This window comes from Vulpes vulpes, chromosome 9 (genome assembly GCF_048418805.1).
Source record: "Vulpes vulpes isolate BD-2025 chromosome 9, VulVul3, whole genome shotgun sequence".
Taxonomy (NCBI): domain Eukaryota; kingdom Metazoa; phylum Chordata; class Mammalia; order Carnivora; family Canidae; genus Vulpes; species Vulpes vulpes.
In genome coordinates, this window is record NC_132788.1 from 14,462,714 (window position 1) to 14,481,512 (window position 18,799).

General features: G+C 43.4%; 1 protein-coding gene across 4 annotated transcripts; it reads right to left on the reverse strand.

Moving 5' to 3' along the window:
• Positions 1 to 244: 244 nt before the first annotated feature.
• LOC112925543 (uncharacterized) lies at positions 245 to 15,593 on the reverse strand. Of its 4 annotated transcripts, XM_026006360.2 has the most exons (8): positions 15,546 to 15,590; positions 13,427 to 13,497; positions 12,386 to 12,429; positions 7,732 to 7,814; positions 5,274 to 5,400; positions 3,864 to 3,959; positions 3,330 to 3,412; positions 245 to 2,873 (listed from the first exon to the last, which is right to left on the reverse strand). In XM_026006360.2, the coding sequence occupies exons 4-8, from the start codon at positions 7,762 to 7,764 to the stop codon at positions 1,626 to 1,628; spliced, it is 1,587 nt and encodes a 528-aa protein (XP_025862145.1). In that variant the 5' UTR covers positions 7,765 to 7,814; positions 12,386 to 12,429; positions 13,427 to 13,497; positions 15,546 to 15,590; the 3' UTR covers positions 245 to 1,625. The 4 variants fall into 4 exon arrangements, with proteins under 4 accessions (XP_025862145.1, XP_072575519.1, XP_025862146.1 ...); XM_072719418.1 differs by lacking the exons at positions 12,386 to 12,429; positions 13,427 to 13,497 and having other exon boundaries at positions 245 to 2,870; positions 15,546 to 15,593; XM_026006361.2 differs by lacking the exons at positions 12,386 to 12,429; positions 13,427 to 13,497 and having other exon boundaries at positions 15,546 to 15,593.
• Between the last annotated feature and the right edge of the window lie 3,206 nt (positions 15,594 to 18,799).

Here is an 18,799-nt window from a genome sequence, read left to right on the forward strand (position 1 = left end):
TTTGTGGAACCAGAGAAGATTGTAATAACCATGAAGAGGCCATCTGATTTCCACATCTGGGGGAATCTGCTTAGTATAGACACTGAAAATCATAGGCTAAAGTATACTACCAGGGAATAATAAGTAGATGGGTTTATGAACCTGTGGACTGGCACAGGCTGACTGAAATACAGAGATCTCAAATACTGGGATCCTTTTCCCCATCAGTTTTTAGGTGGGGATGGACAGAGAGGAAAAAAAAGTGTTTTATCTTCTCAGTTTATTGTACTTTGGGAGGTGTTCTCAATAAATCTAGAGGAATAGAGGAAGGACCTGAAAGGCATGAATGAATGAATGAAATCAAAGCTGCAATTTAGCCTGAGTGTATTTTAATTCCTGGATGGAAGAAGTGATGTCCTCTCACTAAGACAATAATAAACTTGTCTGGGTAAAACATCAACTCAGCCTCTTCCTTTTTTTTTTTTTTTTAAGACAATGTGTAAAATTAAAAAATACAAAAACATCTTTGCAAAGCAGCAGGAAAGCTGATAAAAGACACAAGGAACAGATCCACATGTATCTTTAGATTGGAGTTAGGAAAACTTATATTACTATACAAAATAGAAGAAGTTATAAGAAACATGAGAAGATGGAGAACTTCAATAGTTCAAGGTTTGGGAAACTATATCCTGTTAGTGACATTAGTGCGTGACTTTAATAGAGGTTCCACATGGAAAACATCAGTTTGAGGACACATCAATCATATATTCAAATGAAAGTACAAATCAAGGATTGAAAAAGGCATTGCATATTCCCTCATGACATTTAATAAAATAAAGATTTGCATCTTTGTTTTTGCCACTTGTGAATCACGATTACTTATTAATGTTCAAAAGAGTACCAACGAACAACTCAGCCTTTTGTTGTCCTGGCAGAAGAGAAGCGTTAACTGCTCTTCTAGCTTTCTGTATTTGCATGGTGGAGGAGCTGGGACTCCTAGGGATCCTCAGTTGGGTGAATTGTGGATTTGTAGCTGTTGTGACAAGGATATGGGGCAAGGTCAGGTTGTCTTTGCTTCTACTTTTAGTTTTGCCAAATAGTGTTGTCACTACTAGAGGCAGTGTTTTGTCACTGCAGAAATTAGTGGAAGTATATTAGGCATCCTGGAAATAGGATACTCCGTCTTCAATCTTTTTCATGTCCTAGTTCTTGTTGAACACAACCCTTTGGCCACAACATTCTCTTGTCTTCCTACTAATGATTGTTTCCCACTTATTTATCGCTTTAGCACATTTCTTCTGCATGCCAGATGTGTTGCTAAATTGAATGAGTGCACAGTGATTACAGATCTAGAATCTCTCCTGCACAATTTATTTAAAGGATAAATGAAGGTATTTCTACAATGATTACATAGATTTTCTCTGACATGTGACTTCATTTTTTTAAAAGAGAACTATGTATGGAAATTCTTCCACATTCACTTCATTTACATTCTTTCATGTACATTATTTGAAGGTTTTATCATATAGATGGACCACATATGGATTCTCTCCACTTTGGATTAATCTAAGTTGAGTGAAGTAATAAGGATGAATAAATGCTCTCCCATACTGATTACAAACAGCATTTCTTGAGTATTTGAGCCCTCAAGAGTGTTTATAGTTTGAAGCTATAGGTGGTGAGTTTTCCACATTTATTACCTTTATATGTGTTTTCTCATGTTGTCTAAGGTTAAAATATTTACTGAAGGCTTTCCCACATATATAACATTTATATGGTTTCTCTCCAGTGTGGATTCTCTTATGCAATCTAAAGTTATAGCTTCTGTTGAAGGCTTTCCCACATACATTGCATTCATATGGTTTCTCACCAGTGTGAGTTCTCTCATGTCGCCTAAGGACAGAAGAGTGATTGAAAGCTTTCCCACATAGGTGGCATTCATAAGGTTTCTCTCCAGTGTGAGTTCTTTCATGTCGTTTAAGGACAGAAGAATCAGTAAAGGCTTTCCAACACAGAGGACATTCATACGGTTTCTCTCCGGTGTGGGTTCTCTCGTGTCGTCTAAGTACAGAAGATTCAGTGAAAGCTTTCCCACACAGATGACATTCGTATGGTTTCTCTCCAGTGTGAGTTCTCTCATGTTTTCTAAGGTGAGAACAGTGAGTGAATGCCTTCCCACAGAGATGACACTCATATGGTTTCTCTCCATTATGAGTTCGCTCATGTTGTCTAAGGTAAGAAGTTTTACTGAATGTCTTCCCACATAGATTGCATTCATATGGTTTCTCTCCAAAGTGAGTTCTTTCATGTTTGTTAAGGTCAGAACATTGAGTGTAGGCTTTCCCACATAGATGACATTCATGCATCTTTTTCCTAGTGTGAATCCTCTCGTGGCGCCTAAGGTTATAACTTTTACTGAAGGCTTTCCCGCATAGATGACATCCATATGATTTTTCTCCAGTGTGTATTCTCTCATGTTTTCTAAGGTCGGAACAATGAGTGAAGGCTTTCCCACATAGATGACAACCATGTGGTTTCACTCCAGTGTGAATCATCTCATGTCGTCTAAGGTTAGAACTTTTTCCAAAGGCTTTCCCACATTCATGACATTCAAATGTTTTCTCCCCATTTTGAGTATTACTGGGTTGCCTAAGGGCAGAGCTTTGAATAAAGCCTTTCTCACGTTGATGACATTCATATGATTTACTTACAGTGTGACTCTGCTTATGTATATTAAAAGATGTCAAATAACTGCTGTCTTTTCCACATTCTTTGCTGATAAAGGGATTCTTTCCTATTTTAGGTACCACATATTGAGTCCATGTTAGTATTTCAGTAAAATTTTCTCCCAGATCATTGCATTCAAAAGGATCCTCTTGAGTGTGCGATCTCTGCTTTTTGAAAGGAAATGAGAGACTGTTAAAACTTTGCTCACATTTATTCCTCCCTTCCTTAACCTGCATATGAATTCTATAGTCATCATTCAGTGACAGACTCCTACAAAATTGTTTGCATGTATTTACATAAACATGGGGTATTCGTCTCTGGCAAGCATAGAGATTTTCTTTCTTGTAGTATCCCAAATGTAGAGATACCTGATGAAAGACATTACTATGTTTCAAATGTTAAGTATATAATAAGTCATAATCATGCAGCTGTCTGTTTATAAGACCTCAGATTATGGTTTTGACTTCAGATTAATTTCTTCCTTAAAATTAAGTTAAGCAAAACTTCCTGCTGTGAAAACCCTGGATTCCAGCTTAAACTATGATTGGGCAATTTTGCCCAATTCCTTACTTATTAAATACCCAGATCATTTGGAAGCACAGGTTCACACCCTTAAAGCTTACCATTGCACTGATTAATGCTGTGTCCTTCTTGCAGATATGCTGCATGAATATCATTTCTTGTTTTTTAGGACCATCTTCTTTATCTGAAATGATTGGGGAAATAATTCCCATAGTGACATTGAGGGAATTAAAATGTTGAAGACACTAAATGGTCATTTGAGTGTGTTTCAAATAATAACATGAGAAAGTGTCAAATTAAGGAATATAACATGAGAATAAACATGACATCAAGAGTTGACATTTTTAGGACTGAAATATAAGGAAAATAAGATGGAGATGGCAAGCTGGGGAGGAAAAGAGGGAAAATCTTCATAGAGGAGAACCCCAAAAAGTGCTACTGTGTATATTTTAACTCCAGTAAGTAAGTAAGTACCTAACTATTACCTTCCCAAAGACAGAATAGAAATTGTCACCTGTAAAGTGTAATACAGTATCTGAAGAAGTTTTCCCCTATCATACTGTCTTTTTAAAAAGTCACTAAATTTCATTTGATGATTCTTAGGGTCTACTCACTAAGTTCTTCCTGTAGCTCACCTAGACTCTGGCATTGCAGCAAACTTATCCCTTCTTTTGAAAGTTTCACTCCTGGTTCCAAGTGGGAAATTGTATCTGATTTGTAGAGCTGTTTGCCTGTTCATAGAAAAGAAATAATTGAATTTTGACTTTTGTGCTCATAACAGTGCATGATTATCAGTATAGGGCCAACTAATGAGAAAGAATAAGGTAACCTCAGAATTTAATTCCAGGGAAGAGTATGTTGAAAACAACATGGATAGTCCTTCACCAACAGAATTTTAATTCTTAAATTTTCTCAAAGACATTAAGGAGCTATCATTGTTGATGCCTAACTAAGTTCAAAGACAATCTTCAGTATTTTAATACAATGACACAAGTATTCACAGTGTGAATATTATATCTTAAATGAACCCAATAAATACAATTCCATCAGAAAAATCTAGGTTTTATATGAAAAACCATTTATCTGTTTTTTGTTTTTGTTTTCAAAGATTTTATTTATTTATTCATGAGAGACCCAGAGAGAGAGGCAGAGACACAGGCAGAGGGAGAAGCAGGCTCTCTGTTGAGAGCCCGATGCAGGACTCCATTCCAGGACCCCAGGACCATGACCTGAGCCTAAGGCAGATGTTCAACCACTGAGCCACCAGGTGCCCTACACCCCCTCTTTTAAAATATTTATTAATTTGAGGGAGAGAGTGCCAGGGAGAGGAGCCAAAGAAGTACGAGAGAAAAACTTAAGCAGACTCTGCATTGAGCATGGAGCTCAATGCAGGGCTCAATCCCACGACCATGAGATCACAAACTGAAACCAAAAGTTGGATGCTCAACTGATAGCATCTCCCAGGTGCCCCTGGTTAGTTTTTCTTTTTCTTTTTATTATTATTATTTTATTGTTTTATTATCTTTTAAAAGATTTCATTTATTTATTCATGAGAGACAAAGAGAGAGACAGACAGAGGCACAGGCAGAGGGAGAGGCAGGCTCCACGCAGGGAGCCTGACATGGGACTCGATCCCGGGTCCCAGGACCACACTCTGGACCAAAGGCGGCGCTAAACCACTGAGCCACCAGGGCTGCCCCTCTTTCTGTTTTATTTTTATTTTTATTTTTTTATTTTTGTTTTAATACTGTGGTTGGTCAGTACCTACACAAAAAAATGTATTATTTTAAAAGTCAATATATTTACTTACCAATTCAAAAATAATGATTTCCCACCACTGTTTGGGTGTTGTGGAGATTGAGTAGCACGAAAGACATGAAATTGTGTGAGAAGATTACCTTCTAGTGGATGACAAAAGTAAAATGTGAAAAAGATTGTGATAAAGTAGTTTTGAAAGTTAAGAAAGAATCAAGACAGTCTTCAGTGAGAAATGAGGAATCTTTTCTATACAGCTGTTGAATGAATACATAATATAAGAGACTCACCAATTGAGACCAGGTGACTGATATTCTCCAGCATCACATCTCTGAAGAGTTGTCTCTGGGACCTGTCTAGCAGGGTCCACTCTTCTTGAGTGAAGTCTACAGCTACATCTGCAAAGGTCACGGATTCCTAGAAGATTATGGATGTTTTCAGACAGGACCATCTCTGCCAGTAGTCAGGGGAGGATGGTACAGGTGACAGCACTAAGGAAGCATGAGGCATGCATATACACATAGCTCAAACAGGATGTTGGGTTTGGTCATTATTTACAGTGCACACCTAGGTATCTGGCTTTAAGATATACCCAGACACACATTGTAAACACATAAATTTCATTATAAAGAGATCGGATGAGATGTATAATCTGTGGATTTCCTGATAAACTTGTAATTAAGACTGCCAGAGGATGAGTATAAAGGTTTCTTTTGAAAACTTTAAAACACTTTTCTCCAATTTCAAGTAAATCTATGGGCTCATTACACAACCTTCCATTTTGTAAGTACTAGGATTAGATTGTTCCCCTTTATGACCTCAGCTTTGTTATCCACAAGTGTACTGACCTTTTATGAGTTCTTAAAGATCCAATGATGTAGTAGATACTAACTAGCATTTTAAAAATTATTTTATTTATTTATTCATGAGAGACACACAGAGAGAGAGAGAGGCACAGACACAGGCAGAGGGAGAAGCAGGCTCCATGCACACAGCCCGACATGGGACTCCATCCTGGGTCTCCAGGATCATGCCCTGGGCCACCCAGGGATCCCCTAGCAAACATTTCTTACTTTTTTTTTTTTTTTTAAATTTTTATTTATTTATGATAGTCACACAGAGAGAGAGAGAGAGAGAGAGGCAGAGACACAGGCAGAGGGAGAAGCAGGCTCCATGCACCGGGAGCCCGACGTGGGATTCGATCCTGGGTCTCCAGGATCCGCCCTGGGCCAAAGGCAGGCGCCAAACCGCTGCGCCACCCAGGGATCCCCCTAGCAAACATTTCTTAAATACAATTTCTAGTTTTATTCAATAAATGTCAGAGAGTACTGAAGCAATGTCCATAGTTCTGCAAAACTTAACAATTTGTACAGGATATGAGATCAACAGCACATCCTTTTACCTTCACATAATTTAAGTGTTTATTTTTTAAAAAAGATTTTATTAATGAGAGACCGAAAGAGAGAGAGAGAGAGAGAGAGAGAGAGAGAGAGGTGCATAGGCAGAGGGAGAAGCAGGCTCCTTGTAGGGAGCCCGACATGGGACTCAATTCCAGGTCTCCAGGATCACACCCTGGGCTGAAGGCAGTGCTAAAGCACGGAGCCACCCAGGCCACCCAATTTAAGCATTTATTATAAAATATAAGGCTAAGTGATTCATGAGCATAATTCAGAGGCTCTGAGACTTTTGTAATGAAGGATAGTATTAGCCTGACCCTTCCTGTGGCCTGCGGCCTTCCACATATCAGTTATCATTATGCTTTTATCTGGTCTCTGTTCAAGCTTACTTAAAGCCACTTTATTGTTCTTGTCTCTCCAGCTCATCAAAAATTTCTAAGGGTCCTTAAGGTTTTTTTTTTTTTTTTAAAGATTTATTTATTTATTCATGAGAGAAAGAAAGAGACCGAGACACAGGCAGAGGGGAAAGCAGGTTCCATGCAGGGAGCCTGATGTGGGACTCCATCCCGGGTCTCCAGGATCACACCCTAGGCCGAAGACGGCGCTAAACTGCTGAGCCACCAGGGCTGCCCGGGTCCCTAAGTTTTATTTTACCTCCTATACTCCTTCTCCTGAATTACAGTCAAAATTAAGGAAACTATACCTCCCTATACATCGTTTCCAGCTACCAAATTTGAACAAAGGGAAATTACAATGAGGGGGTAAAATATGGATTTGGGACGAAGAAGTAATGAATTACTTTTCTTTTATAAGTTTCAAAAAGTATAAATACATTCTATCAAAACTTTTAAGAGGTTTAAATTTGGAGGAAAATAAAAAGACTCATTGGCTTCTCTGGCATGACCATTATTCATTTTTCCCTTAATATTAATTAGCACTCCCTTCCCTGCCCAGCACATATAATACTGGATTGACTGAGCTCACATGTAAGAACATCTGCTTTCCTACAGGGCTGTGAAGTTTTGCTCCTTATTCATATTTATCACCTGCATTGATCTGAATCCTAAGTCCTTACAGTCAATAAAATGGTTAATGAGTGAATTTTTGGTACCAACTAGGGCATGTGATGGATATGAAAACAAACAAACAAGAAACCTTCTCTCTTGAAAATACAGGGCATTAACTGAGGCTGAGATGTATTAACATAACATTGGGAAAGAGATGATGAGTCGACCAAGCATGAGCATTCCAGTTCTTGGAAAGTTGAGTGTACTTAGAACATGAATGATTATATGTCCACCAGATGGTGACAGACATGCTATTTCAGTAGAAAGAATAACTCCCTACTCACTTGTGATTCCATTCTTAGTTGCTCCGTTGCCATGTCTCTTCGGAGTTGTCACTTGTACACAGTGTCAGCAATGGGTGGCAAAGCTGAGGAAGGGGAAAGGAGCCATGAAACTCTCGCTGCCCACTTGTTACGAGGTCCAGTCCTTCACCTGGAACTAATCCCCAGCAGGACCGATAGGAACATGCCCTGTGCTCCAAAGAAGTGGGGAGACAGCTCTCCAAAGTTGAGGCTCTGACTATGGTTGCTTGGAGAGATGGTAGAAGGACCCTCAATTTAGGAAGAATATGAAAAGCCAATTCACTCCCGATTCCTAAACAGGATTTCTGGCACCTGCCACACGTGGAAACATTGTGAAAGTTCTCAGAATTGGGTATCTGTTCATGTACTATTTCCTCAACTTCTCAGCCCTCTGGATACAATATCGGCATCGTCTTCTCCAAGAAGGGTCTCCAGCAGTATCACTCCAACGCTGACCTTTAGATTTGTTCTGAATGGGTTTTGTTATGAAACAAGATTAGTAAGAATGCACTTTATGGGGGTGTCTGGGTGGCTGAGTTGGTTGTCTTTGTCAGGTGCCCTGCTCAGTGGGGAGTCTGCTTCTCCCTCTGCCCTTCCCCTGCTCATGCTCTAATGAATAAATAAAAAAATCTCTAAGAAAAGAATGCATTTTATGGTAAAGTTAATTTAGTGACTTCATTTTGAGGGTTCAAGGACATCCATCTTACAAATTTACCCCTTAAAATTCCCTGCATCAGAGAATCACAGGAATATGTGGGTTAGAGCCTACTGTCATGTCCATCAATCTTTACAGAGTAGTACTTCCAGAAATTACAGAATGAAAGGATTTTAGGACATTTATTTACTCCAGCTAAAGTTTTTAGCAAATTGTATTAGCTGCAACTTCCGTGAATTTCATTGTTTGATTTTGTGTATCTTTGAAAGCATAAATTGTAAATCCTCCCTTAAAACATCCATAGTAAGTGTATTTCTAATGAGTCATAAACAGAAGTAGGTTTAACTCACCCATTTGTATCTCATGTCAAGAACAGATAACAAGATTTTATTTTATGTGACTGTGCTTGGGAGATATACATACATTTGTTCATTTTGCCTCAAAAGAATTCTAATTAAGATTTTGTTATTTAGTAAGTGCCATCATCATAGGTTCAAAGCAACTTTAGTAACATGACAAAGCTTCATGCATACCAGCATACAGTGGCACATAAGCATACATTAGAAAAGTGTTACAGGTAAAGTTTGAATTTTCCTTTGCCTGCCTCCTAATCTCAAATTTTAAAGGTTACACATCATACCTGGATTTTACCCGGAAGAGTATCCCTAACATTACAGAGGCCCCACTCTGTTTTTACAACCTACTGTCCTTGCTTTTTCACAAAATTAGCTCCCGTGTCCATGTTTTCTATTGCACGGAAACACAGCATTGCCCCAATTCTCAAATGTCAGTCTCCAGCCCTCGTCATTTTAACGGACCAGTTTAATTTACTCATTTCAATAGATGTTTACTAATGTTATTTGTCTCTTTACTATGTCTGCTGACCAAGGCTTCAACAGAAAGTGACTCCAAATACCTGTCTATTCCATGACTGTATGTGGCAACACAGGATGAAAATATCGCCTCTCCCTCTTTTTTTTTTTTTTTTTTAAGATTTTATTTATTTACTCATGAGAGACAGAGAGAGAGGCAGAGACACAGGCAGAGGGAGAAGCAGGCTCCATGCAGGGAGCCTGATGTGGGACTCTATCCCCGGGTCACCCACACCGACACCCTGGGCTGAAGGCAGCGCTAAACTGTTGAGCCACCCAGGCTGCCCTTGCCTCTCTTTTATATGTAAAGTCACAACTCATAGTGACCTTCAAGTATATCTGGTAACATCATTCTTATTTGGTGACTAATCTTCCATCTTCTTAAACATTTCAAACCTTCTCAATGCCTTTAAACTCGCACATTGATTTATTTCTCCCTTCACTTCCTAAAAATGAGATTTTTTTCTACTAAGTAAATGAATTATATAGTTTGACAGGTTATTTCCAGAGTGAATGATCACTAAGCATTGATCTTACTATAAATAGGACATTTTTCCATTTTATTCTTTTTGTAGTAAAATACATTATAACATTTACCATTCTGATCTTTTAAGATTTTATTAAAAAATTTTTTTTAAAAAAGACTTTATGTGTTTGAGAGAGAGCAAGCCCAAGCCAGGGGGAGGGACAGAGGGAGAACAGACTCTCTGCTGGCAGGGAGCCCAACATGGGGCTGGATCCCAGGACCCGGGGATCATGACCCGAGGCAAAAGTAGCTGCCTAACCAAATGAGCCACTTAGGCACCCTCTGATTTTATTTTTTAAGTGATCTTTACACCCAACATGGGGCTTGAACTTAACAACCCTAAGATCAAGAGTTGCATGCTCAACTGACTGAGCCCACCAGGCGCCCCAATCCTCATCATTTTTAAGTGTACAGTCCAATGATGTTGATACATTCATAATGTGCAATTGTCACCACTATCTCCAGAACTCTTTCCATCTTTTAAATCTGAAACTTGTGCCTAAACAACTCCCACTCTTCACCATTCTCACCCTCTGATAACTATGGATTTTTTTTTTTTAAAGATCATGGACTTTTTTTTTTTTTTAACATTTATTTATTTATTTATGCACAGAGACACACACAGAGAGAGAGAGGCAGAGACACAGGCAGAGGGAGAAGCAGGCTCCATGCAGGGAGCCCGACGTGGAACTCGATCCTGGGTCTCCAGATCATGCCCCCGGTGGCAGGCGGCGCTAAACCGCTGCGCCACTGGGGCTGCCCAACCATGGAATTTTTACTTTCTCTAAATAGTGTTCTGTTTTAAACTGATGGTAAAAGAATATAAATTTTAAAATCTTAGGACATTTCTTTACAGAATATATTATTTTTGAAGAAGAATCATGCAATATATTTTCCTTTTAGGTAGGATGCATTAAGAAATGCTTTGTCATTTTCTTTAATAACATTTTAATCTTCTGACAGTAAAAGATCGTTAGTATGTTTATTTTAGTTGATGAACTTTTTGATTTTCATGTACCTTTGACATGTTGTATTTTTAACCTACTTACTACAACCTTTGAGTCATTTGAGAACAAGTGATGATCTCCTTTTGTCATTAATAAATAAAAATTTCAAGTCAACTCAGAGAAAAGACTGTACCAGACAGTGAAATCCATGGATGAATAAATGAGAGAGATCATCTGCCCTTGTGGAATTAAGTCTAGTTTAGAAGAGATTATTTAAAGAAATAATGACAAAGATATTCAAATACTAAAGCATTTCATTTGTGTTTCATTTGGGGAAATACTATTAAAATGTATGTATAATTTATCTGATGCCTTAAAAATTTAAAGGGGAAAGCCTCAGAAAGTTTAGTAAAGACAGGAAGCAAGTAGAACACTGTGGACACAAGCAGAACCTGCTGTGCCCCAGGAAGTGAAAACACACTGGAAGGTAATGGTGTAATGGGATGAACTTGACATGGTGGCAAACAAGCAGATTTCAGGAACCAAGGTCATTGTAATTAGATTGGTTTTTAACTTTTTTTTTTTTTAAGATTTTATTTATTTAGGGGATCCCTGGGTAGCTCAGTGGTTTGGTGCCTGCCTTTGGCCCAGGGCGTGATCCTGGAGTCCTGGGATCGAGTCCCCTGTCGGGCTCCCTGCATGGAGCCTGCTTCTCCCTCTGCCTGTGTCTCTGCCTCTCTCTCTCTCCTCTCTGTGTATTCCCATGAATAAATAAAATTATTTTTTTAATTTTTAAAGGTAATGGGAATCTACTGGAGAATTGAAAGCAAGAAACAGGAATAGATTTGTGTTAGTAAATGAGTCTTTTGCTGAGGAATGCAGTAAAACTAGAAGGGTTTGATTAATTTTAAAAAGAAGATATTTGCCTGGCATAGGGTGTTGACAGTGAAACTGGTGAGGCAGATGGAAGTGTGTGAGAGCAAAAGAAAAGCATAAACATAACAAATTTAAAAATTTATCAGTTATTTATATTTTTAAAAAGATTACTTATTTATTCATGAGAGTCCCAGAGAGAGAAGCAGAGACATAGGCACAGGGAGATGCAGGCTCCATTACAGGGAGCCTGACACAGGACTCCGGGATCACAACCCAAGCCAAAGGCAGAGATGACCTAGGCGTCACTTCAGTAAAAAAATTTAAATACCCCAATAATTAGATCACATCAGCAGACCCTTAGAAAAACATCTGACTTTTCAAAATAATTAAAAATATTTAAAATTCATGTTAAATACTGGGGATTATTTCCTGTTAATCAAGAGAAACTTAGTAAGCATACTCAGTGGCAGACAAAGAAGCAGTCCCACTAAAGTTAAGGCTGTGGACAGGGGGCTGGTTAGGGCTGCTGCTATGGCCCAGGATGCCTGTGTCAGAAATAGTCAATAAAGAATTGGAACGGTAGCTATTCTCAGAAGACAGGATTTCAAATTCTAACAAACAGGAGAATCCTTTTTAATGGTCATACCTAATAAACATTTTTTAAGAAGTGGACAAATCTATGCTTAATATACTGAAATCAATACTTTCTTTAGTCACAGTAGTTTAAAAATTAGACACATTAAAAAAAGTCTCTACTTACAATAGCAAAATATTATGGCTTCCATCTGAAATCATATGGTAGACCTGTGTAAAAATATTTTTAAAACTTTTGAGGACAAAAAATGACAAGAATGAAGCCTACCCAACCAATCCTTAAACTAGAGGACACTATGACATAAAAACCTTGGGGACTATAGAAATTTGGTGCAATCCAGATTTAAAAGTAACACATGGTATTTCACATAAAAACTGAGAATTATCTTAAAAGCCATTTTTGTGTCAAATTTGATTTTGGGTCAGGATATAGCCAAAACAATTTGGAGCAGAAAAAAAAAATAAGCTTGGTGAAATTATATATGAAGATACATTATCTCAAACTTACCACAATTAAAATTAAGTAGTTACACAATTTTTAATGATACAATATTAGAACTAAATGGAATGCCATCACTTTTTTTTTATTTTTACTTTTTTTTAAAAGATTTTATTTATTCATTCATGAGAGATAGAGCGGCAGAGACACAGGCAGAGGAGAAGCAGGCTCCATGCAGGGAGGGAGCCTGACATGGGACTCAATCCCGGGACTCCAGGATCACGCCCTGAGCCAAAGGCAGACGCTCAACCACTGAGCCACCCAGGCGTCCCTGCCATCACTTTTTAATGTGAAACAGGGGATGCCTTCCACAAGAAAAATAAGCAAAGGGCATAATGAAAGGATTTTGGTTTCACTGCATTAAGATTATAAGAACAAAGTATGTGCCTGTGTATACATGATAAAGCTACAAAAATAAAAACAGTATGTAAATGTACATCAACAATTAGAAAAACATTTAATACATGTTTATAAAAATAAAATATATTCAGTCTCTTACGTATTTAGTAAAATGGTAATAAAGACTTGTCATTTCATCTAAATCTATACGTATGTATGTATGTATATTATGAATTCCTGGCTTCTGCAGAGGGAACCTCATGAGTTGGTCATGGATAAAGATTTCTTTGCAATTTGGAGGGACAATGAGGCTGGCATATATCATAACATGAAAGGTGACATCTAGTGGCCCAGCAAACTCCAACTTACCCTCAGATATCTGCAGGAGAGTCGATTCTTTACAGATCCATGAACACTAATGTCTGGTTGGGAGCGTTGTGCTGTGAACAATTTTAAAATCCTCTTTATGTTAAACATTTAGGTTGATTTTAAATAGCAATTAGTGAATAAAATACTCATTGTGTGTTAAGGTACCACCTCAATTTGTCATAGTTCTGTTTGTAATCTCTCCCTTCTACTGCAAATTATGACTATTTCTAGTTCAGATGCACACATTTACTTTGTGAAGCCATTTCCCTTTACTGGTATTCTTCTCCAGGATTTTTTAGGTATTTCTGAGATTCACTTATTACTAATGTGTCATTTCTTTAATCCTGGTATGTGAAGAGCTAACAGTACATCCAGATTTGGCCCTTAGACGGTACCTACTGGCAAACCTTATTGATACCATGGTGTCCAGTCCTGGTCCCTAATCTGAGTCTGGGCATGAAGCACTTCCCGTGAAGGTCCCCTAAATGCAGCCACTTCACAAGTTCCATGTCATGGTTCAGAGATGGAACTGGTTTGGAGGCGGGAGAGTAGGAGAGAAGCCAGGGTGAGTGAGGAAATGTGTCAGGCAAGACAGCTGAGACCCCGAGAGTAGTAGAGGAGCATCATCAACAGATAAACGAACTTTTGCAGAGAAAGAGACCTTCCTGTGTCATCACCTTCCTTCCACTCTGTGCAACTCTCGGCACCATCAGTCCTGAGATGCCACCGCCTGGTTTGGAGAAATGTGCCATCGCTAGGCTACAGGCACGCACACGGGGAGGAGATGAGCGTGTGGCATCTGTATCCTCCGCTGGCTACTCAACCACCAGGGAACGGGGATAATATACCTGCAGACAGAGGGGAACCCCGGGAAGCTGCGTGTCCCCTGACATTCAGGATGAGGGAGTGTATGTGACCCGCACCTCGCAGTCTCCCAGTGTATGCTGAACGGAGGATTGCTGGAGGGAGGATGCCCTCCTCTCTGGTCTGCCCACTAATACGCCGCCCTCGCAGAGACAAGTCTTATTCCTTGGCGGACAGATGCATTTGTTCTGCACTTATTTCAGGCAGAGATGTGAAAGGAGAGGCTCCTGGAGTCCACCATCCTGCTTTGCACGGGAGGTGGTTTCAATCCTGGTGAGGCCCGCCCTTCTCACCCCTGCTCCTGAAGACTCCAGCCCACAGTGCATCCTCTTGAGCAACTGGCGCGCCTCTATCTCATGGTCTTACTCACACTGATCAAAAACTTTTGTCTTTTTTTTTTTTTCCCCAAAAACATCACATCAGTACATCAAAAAATTTCCTGTTGAGATTATTGGCAGGGGAAAACAGACCCTATTATTGGCAGGGGAAAACAGACAAAATCAGGAACGGAAGTACCTTTCAGCAACGTATTTATTAGGATCAGATGAGACACGTTAGGACAAAGTTCCACAACAACCCGGGGCGGGACAGAAGAAATCTGAAGAAATCATAAACTTAGCCGGAAACTTCAGCTTTCAGATCCTATTAGTAAAAGATCACATAAAAGGGGGCGGTTGGGCGGCTCAGGTCAGGCCAGGGTCCTGGGGTCGAGCCTCGGCTCAGGCCACAATCCCCGGGGGTCCCGGGGTCCCTGCTCAGCGGGGTCCGCTTCGCCCTCTGCTCCTCCTCCCGATCGTGCGCGCGCTCGCTCCCTCTCTCAAATGTTTTTTTAAAAAATCACATAAAAGTAGGAGAGGGTTTAAACTTGGTTTTGAGTGGAAGACAAGAGCATGTCCAACAACCGCACACAGGGGTATGGCCGGCTGTTACTTATCCATCCACAGGCCCCTCGCCGGGCCGCGTGACCCCCGCCGCCCGCCCCCCCACACCCCGCCCCACAGCGCTGGGGCAGGAACCGGCCGCTCTCCTCCCCCAGTCCGGGGACCACGGCGACACCGTGCCCGGAGCGGACCGGGGGCTAGGGAGGGCCTGCGGGCGACTCCGGGACCCGCGCCCCGAGCCTCTCCCCGCGGGCGTGACGGCCGGGCGCGGGGCCTGTGACCCCCGCAGGAACCCTCGGGCCTCGGGCGAAGAACGGAGCCGGGAAGGGGCACAGGAGCCCGGGTTTAAACCTCAAAGACCAGAATTCACTTACCAGAGCGCGACCTTCGCTTCCGGAAATCTCCTTCCGGGTTAGTAGGAAGTTACGTAAGAGGGCGGGGCCTTTGTCCGAGAGTGGCGAGGCCAACGTGGGGCGGGGCCTGGGGAGGGTGAGCTAGGACGGGGCGGCAGCGGAGGGGCGGGGCCGAGACGTCCACGGGATGCGGGGCCTGGGCGTCAGCGGAGGGGCGGGGCCGGGGCCGGGACGCCAGCGGAGGGGCGGGGCCGAGGCTGGAGGCCAGCGGAGGGGCGGGGCCAGGGTTGGAACGCCAGCGAAGGGGCGGAGCCGAGGCCCGGACGCCAGCGAAGGGGCGGGGCCGAGGCCGGGAGGGCAGCGGGGGCGGGGCCTGGACTAGGAGGCCAGCGGGGGCGGGGCCGAGGCTGGAGGCCAGCGGAGGGGCGGTGCCAGGGTTGGAACGCCAGCGAAGGGGCGGGGCCGAGTCCCGGACGCCAGCGAAGGGGCGGGGCCGAGGCCGGGAGGGCAGCGGGGGCGGGGCCTGGACTAGGAGGCCAGCGGGGGCGGGGCCGGGGCCCTCGGGAAGGGCGTCCGGGAGCCTGGTTGGGTCGTGACGTCTCCAATTACTGCAGCTTTGCGTGTTCCGACGTCGGCGCCGGGCCCAACTGTGTATGGTTTAGGAGAAAGGAATAATGCGTGCTGAAGCCTAGTTAGGGATGTTCATTCAGGGTATGGGGCCCTTCCACGGCTGCGGTAGGGACGGCGATGGGATTTGGCAGTGGACCGGGGAGAGCTGACTGTGCTGGGAGTAGGGGTGGCAGCTGGGCGCCCCGGGAAGAGCAGCCGCCCAGGAGGAACTATGAGGAATGCCCAGAGCGGATGGAGCTGAGGATTGGTTCTTTTAACTTGGCTTTATAGTAACTGATGTTTTTGATAGAGGGCTCGAGTAGATTTTCTGGCTATAAATAGGAGAGACCGAGTCATTCAGCTCGCAAGAGAAGGGGCATTTCCTCTTTCTGGAGTAACAGCGCTTCCAGGAGGCCTCCAAGGACAGACGCCGGGGAAGCCCAGGGGCCCGTGGGGTCAGAACCCAAGGGGATGGGCAGCCCTTCAAGTCACAAGAAGCCTCATGAGGCTGTTCAGAGTGTGGGTCCCCGCACCCTGACCTCCCCCAAGCCTGGGGCCTGCTTCCCGGGTGTGGACTGTGCATGGGTGGGTGAGGACCTGGACCTGGGCACCATCTGGCCAGGCTGCGTGACAGGAGGAAATTGTTGGGGAGGGCGGTTCACGGCATCTGCCTTTTTCCAAGGCTTAACCTACATAGTCCAGCCTCTCCCTCCTTAGGGCAACCGGGAAGACGCGAATCGCCTTGCAAGCCCAGGGCCCGCGCCCTGGACGGGTGGAATGCGGCCCCTGAGAGCCTCCAGTCTGGGGAAAGCCTGGACCCTGTGGTGTGGCCTGTCTGAAGGGCGAGTGACGATTGCCAGTTGAAAGTTGCCACCGCAGAATGATTTTCAGTGGACTTCCAGCTGGATGTTGTACACATAGACGAGGACTATTAATGTGGAAGTGTTTCAGGACTCCCCCCAAATCTGCCCAAGTCATATTACTGTGTTAGAAAAACTTATGTATTTCCCCCTAGAATGTCCTGCTAAAGCTATGCGGACTGCCTTTTCTTTCTTTTTTCTTTTTCCAAAGATTTTATTTATTTATTCATGGAGACACAGAGAGAGAGGCAGAGACATAGGCAGAGGGAGGAAGAGGCTCCCCTTGAGCAGCCTGATGTGGGACTTGATCCTGGGATCTCAGGATCACGACCTGAGCCAAAGGCAGGTACTCAAGCACTGAGCCCCCTGGGAGTCCCTGGGCTGCCTTTTCTGCACAGGACTGTGTGGCTGCTAAGGTGTTCTTCACTAGGACAACTGGGAGACTTGATTCCCTGTAAGCCTGGGGCCCTACAAGAAGCCACTCAGTGGAAGTGAGGATTGAGGGACGCCTGGGTGGCTCAGCGGTTGAGTGTCTGCCTTTGGGTCAGGGGGTGATCCTGGGATCCCCGGATGGAGTCCTGTGTTGGGCTCCCCACAGGGAGCCTACTTCTGCCTCTGCCTGTGTCTCTGCCTCTCTCTGTGTCTCTCATGAATAAATAAATAAAAGTCATTAAAAAAATGAAATGAGGATTGACACCTAAGAAGTACTTTGGGATGTGAAGGCTCCTTTTGCCCTGGAGGGTGTTGGGGTGGCCGCAGAGCCGGGCATGTGCCAGTGACCTGGAGGTGGAAGACGTAGGAGACTCTATATCCATGAGCAGAGCCAGCCACGTGGCACAAGGAGCAGGAGGTTATCCTCCTCATTTCATCAGTGTTTGGGACCATGGAGCATATTTGCTCTAAGGGAAGAGCTGGAGGATTCCAGTCAGCCCTGCTGGAGGTGGTGTGGCTTGTTCTGGGGAAACCTCCAAATACACACCTCTGGCATCCAGTCCTACAGGGGTCTGTCTGTGGCCAGCTTCAAGCCGCCACCTTTGATGGCATTTCAGGGAGAACCCACTTGCTCCTGGTGGGACCCAGTATACATGCACAGCCAGAGGCTGGCTGAAAGGTGTCTCACTGGGCACGGACAGGCAGCCCAGGCCTGAGGAATGTGTGGAACAGAAGAATTGAGTAGGAGGGTTGGAGATTCTGGGCCCTGGAGCAGGCTATGGGTGGACCCCTCTGACCTCAACACAGACCCCAGGGAGTACGGGTTGTTTGAAAAGCCCTGGAACTGCTGCTGCCTGAAAGAGTTTCAGGGAGAAACCACTCTGCACCCTGGGGGGGGGGGGGGGGCGCGGTGCAGTTTGGGGCATTGGCCTGCGCCCAACATTCCATGAAGGGCTTGGCTAACAAAGTTGGGGGGGGGGCGGTGGATGAGGAGGGCTGACTGCACATGTCCAGGCTGCTCAGGCCTGAGGGGAGGCCTGGACTTGACATGGGAGACCATAGGTAGAGAGCCCCAGCCCTGGTGCATCCTTCATCCTTGGGCCTGCAGCCCAAGAGGAGTCTGTCTCTGGCCAGTTTCAAGCTGCCATCTTTGAGAGGATTTGGGGGAGTAGGTGGTCTTGACCTTGGGATATGTAGGTCCAGGGGAGCCAGCCCGAGCCCAGCAGGCCAAGAGGAAATCCGTAGACTTCCGGGTGTCTTTCACGTTCGGGCCTGCTGGGCCTCACTCTCCTGCCCACGTGGGTTTTTAAGAGACTGGGCCGACTTGGGCCTTTTCTTTTTTTTTTAAAAAAGATATTATTTATTTATTCATGA